Genomic DNA, 7,769 nt, shown 5'->3' with positions numbered 1-7,769 from the left:
AGATCATGCCACTGCACTCCAGCATGGGTGAGACAGCAAGACTTATCAAAAAAAAAAAAAAAAAAATCCACTTATCTACTCAAGCTTCATAAGACAAAGATGATCATTTCCAGTGTTCTCCATCTTCCCAGAGGCCTAATAAAATTCACTTGGACATTTTTACAACTTAAACTTAGCACAAAACACTCTGCAAATCATGCTGAAATAAGCAATCATTATAACTAAGTCATGAACTATTTATCATAAAACCAGAAATTATACAAGGCAAAAGTCATGTCTCCCTTATCACTAATTCAATCAGATGAAGTACGTATTTGAGTTAAATATAAAAAGCAATGACAACATGTCACATTTGAATCAATCACTAACTTTAGGTAAAGCTGCAAATACGAACCACAGCAGGGTTATTTAGAAAGAGTAAGAAAGAAGCCTGGAGATGAGAAAGATTAAGAGCAGAAGAGAAAGTTGGAAAAACAGCCCAAAGAACACAGTACCTTTAAGTTTGGTATAGCTGTGAAGGAGTGGATCTGCAGAAACCATGCAAGGCCACCAAGGATAACCCGACACTTTGGACCACACCAAATCACCGACGTTGTATTTCAACAGGTGGTCTTTGTCTCTGCCAGTGTTTGGACAAGACTCTTTCTTAGCTGGAATCTGAAAATGAACAACAAAAAACAAACACTAACACATCCAATCACTACCCCTATATCCAGAAGACAAGGATTCATCAGGCTGAAATGTCCAAATACACATGATTCCCAAAAATAGAGTGTGCTCCCTTGCTGTGTTTTAGATGATAGCCTCAATATCGCTTCATCAAAATTTTGTCTCTCACTCTCAGCTAAAGGATCAGGACAGTGCATAGCATACAAAAGCCATTCAACATTACAAAGATCTAGGGCTGGGCGCGGTGGCTCAAGCCTGTAATCCCAGCACTGTGGGAGGCCGAGGCGGGTGGATCACGAGGTCAAGAGATCGAGACCATCCTGGTCAACATGGTGAAACCCCATCTCTACTAAAAATACAAAAAATTAGCTGGGCATGGTGGCGCGTGCCTGTAATCCCAGCGACTCAGGAGGCTGGGGCAGGAGAATTGCCTGAACCCGGGAGGCGGAGGTTGCGGTGAGCTGAGATCGCGCCATTGCACTCCAGCCTGGGTAACAAGAGCGAAACTCTGTCCCAAAAAAAAAAAAAAAAAAAAAATTACAAAGATCTCTGTATAAATCTATCTCCCTGGCCTAGTATTTTTCTTTTTCGAGACAGAGTTTCACTCTTGTTGCCCAGGCTGGAGTGCAATGGTGCGAGCTCAGCTCACCGCAACCTCTGCCCCCTGGATTCAAGCGATTCTCCTGCCTCAGCCTCCTGAGTAGCTAGGATGACAGACATGCACCACCATGCCCGGCTAATTTTGTATTTTTAGTAGAGATGGGGTTTCTCCATGTTGGTCAGGCTGGTTTCGAACTCCTGACCTCAGGTAATCCACCTGCCTTGGCCTCCCAAAGTGCTGGGATCATAGGCATGAGCCACCGTGCCTGGCCCCTGGCCTAGTATTAATAGACGGTTTTAATGGTGCTTTAGTCAACTGGTCAAAAAGGAATTCTCACAGAATCCCAAATCCATACTGACCCCTGCCCTCAGTCATGTGTGACGATTGGTTCTCAGCAGCCCAGGTGTCACCAACATGAACTGTCCTAGTGTGGTGAGGGCAAGGACACCAGAAGGAGTAGGAGCAAGTCCCAGTTCCATCACATGGAATCTGAGTTCTGGGGCTCTCTGAGCCTCAATTTCTCCACCTCCAGAACATGGATAGGTTGTGGCTGAACATTCCACCAAGAACAAACTCCTCCACACAAGCCACTCACAGTTCTGCTCTCCAGTGGGAACGAGTGCAGCCAGCATGGCCCCAGTCCTCCAAGGGTGAATCCCTGGCCTTGCTCCTCAGAGCACTATGCACATAAGTAGACTGTTCCACTGCCTCAGGCCTCAATTGTCTCATCTGTGAGCTGAGGATGACGGCCCTAAACCTTGCCACAAGCATGCTGGTGACGGCTGGCATGAGCTGCCACATGACGCATTTCCATGTTTTTTTGATCCTCCTACCTCAGCCTCCCTAGTGGCTGGGACCACAGATGGTATCACCATGCCCAGCTAATTTTATTTTTTTTTGTAGGGACAAGGTCTCACTATGTTGCCCAGGCTGGTCTTGAACTCCTGGGCTCAAGCAATCCTCCTACTTCCCGAAGTGCTGTGATTACAGGAGTGAGCCACTGCACCAGGCCTGACATACTTTCAGAATAGCTACCAGATTACTGCATAGCAACCCAGGTTTACATTTATTGACCCCACTCTGCAGATGTAGAGTCAAAATCAGGTGAGTTACCCAAGTTTTAACAAAACCAAGGGACAGAGCTAGGAATAAAAACCAGCTTTTTTTGTTTAGTTTATTTTTTTTCAGTTGCAAGAGAAAGAAAAAGCCAGCTCTGATGCAGGAACACTGTTTGAGGCCAGGAGTTCAAGAACAGCCTATGCAATATAGCAAGAGCCTGTCTGAAAACAAAACGGCTAGGTCTCGGACAACTTGCACAGGCCTCTTCCCATGCAAAAGCATGAGGTTCAATACAGCCATGGGCACTTCAAAAAATCTTTCTAGGCTGGGCACAGCAGCTCACACCTATAACCCAAGCACTTCAGGAGGCAGAGGTGGGAGGATCTCTTGAGCCCAGGAGTTTGAGAGCAGCCTGGGGAACATAGCAAGACCCCATCTCTACAAAAAATGAAAAATTAGCTGGGCACATAGTGGGTGCACACCTGTGGTCCCAGCTACTCAGGAGGCTGAGGTAGGAGGATCACCCAAGCCTAAGAGGTAAAGTCTATTGTGAGCCATGATCACACGACTGCCCTCTAGCTTGGACAACAGAGACCCTATCTAAAAAATAATAAAAATAAAAACTGCCACCACAATTACATGAGCAAGAATTAAACAACTCCTGAGTACTCAAAATTTTTTTATCCCTCAAAGCTCTTCATTATTTTAACAATTTCAAGGAGCTGCAACCAAAGAGAAATACCCTGTCAACCACCAGATGAACAGAGACTGCTGTCCCTTCAAGAGTTCCTTCCTTCTGCCAAAGCCATGGCCCCTCAGTTGTTTCATATGTGTTAGGGCCATCCTGAGTGCCACGTGAAGGCATGGAAACACCAACCACCAGGCAGAATGGAGCAGCACTACCACCTTTTTCCATCTCAAGTTAGGATGAGGAAACACTCATTCACTTGTGTTCAACATTCGGGGCTCTGCAATGGGAACCAAGAACAGGAGGCAAAAAACACATCCCTAGGCCTCGGGAGGCAGGCCATCTGCTGGACCACCTGGCTGAGGAGACAATAAGTGGACTCTAGACCATAGGGGAAGGACAGTAGGAGCACCTCTGCACAGCCCTGCTTCCCACTCATCAGATGGTACAGACTTAAGAAGTCATACTCTAGAGCCCAGCATGTCTCCACTGACCACATCAGGCTAAAGAACACCTTGGAGATGAGATCCATGAAAAGAGTGTAGCCTGACGTTGTCGAGCAAGGGCTCTGAAACTGGCAGACCTGCGTTCAGAAACAGGTTTGCCTCTTGTTAGCCATTTGAATCTTGAAAACTTAGTTCACCTCTCTAGACCTCTCAACTGGCTCAGCAGCCAGCTGAGAACTGAGGAAGCAGTGCCAGAACATCCTAGATGTCCTGCTCCAACCCACAGCCAGGGCTCAGGCAAGCAGCTGGAAGTACAAGGCCTGTCCTCCCCTCCTCCACCCACCCCAGTACTCATGCAGGTACCCTCAAGAGATGCCCATGCTCACTGCTCAAGGTCATGTGACCCTTGACAGAATGTCTCCTAAATACCTTTTTATCTGAAGGACTTGAGATCTTAGACACCAGAGCTGCTTCAACAAGGCCCTGCTCCAGCAAGGAGTCATATTTTATGCTCCTCTTCCTGTTCCTTCTCGTCTTGTTTTCTGGTTTTTGTCCATTTTCTTCTGACTGAGATACATCAGCAGCACTGTCACCACAAATGGAAGATTCAAAGAGAGGCTTCCCATTCATGTATGTTTTGGTGATTTTCAGCTTAATCTCTGGAGAGCCATTTTTGATAGGGGTAGTGTTAGGTGGTGTCCCAATCCCTTTCATTTCCGGGGACTCAAAACGCAATTTGGCATCATGTGCACCAGGTTCTCCATTAAACACCCGGGAAGTAAGATCTTTCAGCTTGTCGGCTGGAATAAAGGGCAGGGCGTCATGGCCGTTAAACTTCTGCATGACCCCCTCCTGCAGGCTGCTGGAGAGCTGGGCTTTGCTGAGGAACACAGAACACTCGCGATTCACCTCACAGCTCGGAGTCTTCCCGTTGGTACTGCCGAGGATTTCTGGTGTCTGCTTCATCTTTATGCACTTTACAACACTCTGAACAGAAAGGGGACTCTGCTTGATGCTAAATTCCATCCAGCCCAGATGCTTCCGTTCTTAGAACACTATGGTATTTTAAAAAGAAAAAGCAACATGTTACATTTAAAATCTAGGATAGGTATGCGAGGACCTCTACAGCTTTGTGGGGTCTGGTTTTCTCTACAAGCAATTTATCACATTTTTATAATAATTCACATCACAGGAGACAGTTTTAGTATCACAAAAATTACACAGAATCACAAAATGATAAAGCTGAAAGAAAAGAACAAGGAATCGTTTTTTAAAGGAAGAACACAAAAGTCAGTCAAGACAGCAAACTCCAGTCATACCACTAAAAATCACAGCATGGCCAGGGACACATAACTTAATTTATCAATCATCCCTAAAACACAGATTTCCACTTGTTCACAGTGGAATAAAAATATGTGTGAGGTGGCTGGCATAATTCCAGGCCTATGCAAAAGGACAACAAGGAACAGCATAAAAGCAAAATCAATACTAACAGGAAAAGAGCTCATCCCAGTCCCTCCTGTTACAGCTGTGGACTCAGGCAAAGGCTCAGAACGTGCCCAAAATGACACAGTCAGCAAAGTTTAAAACCAGATATTCCAACTCCAAGCACAGGATTAGCTCCAGGTTGATGGAAATAAGAAGCAGAAAGCCAAGAGTCACCAAGGGTGAAAGCATTCCTGGTCAGGTTTGGCTGTGCTCAAGCCAGTGTTCTTGTCTCAGTCCACTACCCTCCTCCATGTTCAGGCCCAAATTCAACATGAAAGAACACAGCAGTAACATGACACTTTTTAGCTACTACCTGAACATTAACTAGTTGAGGACAACACTGCTGAGCCACAACACAGGTTACTTTGCCAGTGCGCCACACTGGCCAACGAGGCCCAAGTGCAGAAGAGAGCAGTTCAGGAAGGCGACTATGGCTGCAGTGTTGTGGTGTGGGGTCTTCACTGCAAAGCTATATTCCCTAACCTGAGACACCTCCTGAAAGGGCCAGAGCCCCAAAACACAGCTGGGAATAAGGAACAGGTAGGCGTGCCGCAGCTGGGAAGGCATCTCTCAAGCTTACACCATCACAAACTCCAAGAGCCCTCTGAAAAGGCAGAAACCAACAGCATCAGACACTGGGAAAAAGCTGAGCACAGTAAGGACTACAGATGCCGGTGGATTAGAGCAGCAGTTCTCAAATGGGAGGGTTTTGTTCCCCAGGGACACTTAGCCTCATCTGGAGACATTTTTCATTACTACTAGGGGGTGGCCCCTGACCTATGCTGGGTCGTGGTCATGGATGCTGCTACATTATCTCCTGCAATGCACAGGATGCCCAGGCAGCAGGGCTATATGGCCCAAGATGTAGACACACTTGATGTGCAGCAACAGGGAGATGCTGGTGTCTACAACTTACAGGCTCCGCAGAAAGCAGACAGCTGAGGAAGGAGACAGGAAGAAAAGTGCAAACATAAAACCTTTAAAACATAAAAGTCCCAGTTCGGCTTCATCACCCTGGACAACCTTTAACACCAAAACACACCCAAATGTGTTTTGTCTAACCCGCATAATTTCTTAAAAAGGTAGATCAAAGTCAGTTCCTCTTCCAGATCATATCATACCAACTGTCCCACAGGTAAAAACTATAACCCTGGACAAAATATAAAAAACCACCTCCTGAAGGAACTGAGAGCAACCAAAAGCAGGGAGAAAATGGATGGAACCAAAGCTTGAAAGAAAGGGAACAGCACTGGGTGAACTCCATTTTTAAATGTGACTGAAGAGAGTCTGAAGCAACTGTAACAGCTATAAAATAAGGGGGTATATCGAGAGAATCCCAGAGGGGAGCCTCAAATTCTGCATATAAACTCTGCCCAAATTCCAGGCTGATTCCAAGCAGCCCAGCTTATGAAATAACTGAAAGCAGATTCCAGCTGCTGGACAAAAAAAAAAAAAAAAAGATGGCACAAAGATGAAGCCATCTTAAAGGGAATATGACCAGGTTTTCGGAGGCTGAGGCAGGAGGATCATTCAGTCCAGGAGTTTGAGACCAGCCTGGGCAACACAGTGAGACCCCATCACTACAAAACATACAAAAATTAGCCAGGCGTGGTGGTGTGTGCCTGTAATCCCTGCTACTTGAGAGGGTGAGGTGGGAAGATTACTTGAGTCCAAGAAATCAAGGCCGTAGTGAGTTGCGATTGCACCACTGTGCTACAACCTGGATTACAGAGCAAGACTATACAGAGAAAACAAAAAAAGAAACAAAGCCTCACCAATCTGTAAAACAATATTAAAGGGTCTGGAGTTCCTCCCAGAAGGAAAGGGGAAAAAAAGGCGGAAAAAAGGCAGAAAAAATATTTGGAGAAAACAGTGGCCCTCTAAAAGTTCCTCAATTTGGTAAGACATAAATGTACAGATTCAAGGAGTTCAGCTGCTGGGTGAGGTGGCTCATATCTGTAATCCCAGTACTTTGGGAGACCAAGGCAGGTGGATCACTTGAGGTCAGGAGTTCAAGACCAGCCTGGCCAACATGGTGAAACCCCAACTCTACTAAAAATACAAAAATCAGCCAGGCACGGTGGCACACACCTGTAATCCCAGCTATTTAGGACACTAAGGCAGGAAAATTGCTTGAACCCAGGAGGCAGAAGCTGCAGTGAGCAAACACTGTGCCACTGCACTCCAGCCTGGGTGACAGACTGAGACTCCATCTCAAAAATAAATAAATAAAAATAAAATTGTTTGTAGAGATGGAGACTTGTCATGTTGACCAGGCTAGTCTCCTGGCTTTAAGCAATCCTACCTCGGCATCCCAAAGTGCTGGGACTACAAGCATGAGCCCCCGTACCCTGCCAAACAATTTTTTTTTTCCCCTTGAGACAGGATCTCACTATCACCCAAGCTGGAGTGAAGGGCAATGGCACAATATCAGCTTACTGCAACCTCTACCTTCAGGGCTCAAGCAATCCTCCCACCTATAGCTGAAACTACAGGTACACACCACCATGCTCAGCTAACTTTTTAATCCTTTTTTTGTAGAGACGGGTCTCACTATATTGTCCGGGCTGGTCTCTGTGGGTAACCCCCCCCCCACTAAAAATACAAAAAATTTAGCTAGGCGTGGTGGTGCATGTGCATGTGCATGTCTGTAATTCCAGCTACTTGGGAGGCCGAGGCAAGAGAACTGCTTGAACCAGAGAGTCGGAGGCTGCAGTGAGCTGAAACTGAGCCACTGCACTCCAGCCTGGCAACAGAGCGAGACACTGTCTAAAAAAATACAATATAAAATAAATATTTCAGCAAATATTTTTATAAA

General features: G+C 46.0%; 1 protein-coding gene across 5 annotated transcripts in view; it reads right to left on the bottom strand.

Moving 5' to 3' along the window:
* The window catches only part of NSD2 (nuclear receptor binding SET domain protein 2), a 101,233-nt gene that overhangs the window by 75,211 nt on the left and 18,253 nt on the right, over window positions 1–7,769 (bottom strand). For all 5 annotated transcript variants that reach the window (XM_017539008.2, XM_037742176.1, XM_017539010.2 and 2 more), the window contains 2 exons: window positions 3,893–4,518; window positions 495–657 (listed from right to left, as the gene is read on the bottom strand). In XM_017539008.2, coding sequence (XP_017394497.1) covers window positions 495–657; window positions 3,893–4,489 — 760 coding nt within the window. In that variant the 5' untranslated portion in view covers window positions 4,490–4,518. The remainder of the gene's footprint in view (window positions 1–494; window positions 658–3,892; window positions 4,519–7,769) is intronic.

The sequence above is a fragment of the Cebus imitator genome, unplaced genomic scaffold (genome assembly GCF_001604975.1).
Source record: "Cebus imitator isolate Cc_AM_T3 unplaced genomic scaffold, Cebus_imitator-1.0 Scaffold117, whole genome shotgun sequence".
NCBI classification, from domain to species: Eukaryota; Metazoa; Chordata; class Mammalia; order Primates; family Cebidae; genus Cebus; species Cebus imitator.
This window is presented reverse-complemented; position numbering and strand designations above follow the sequence as displayed.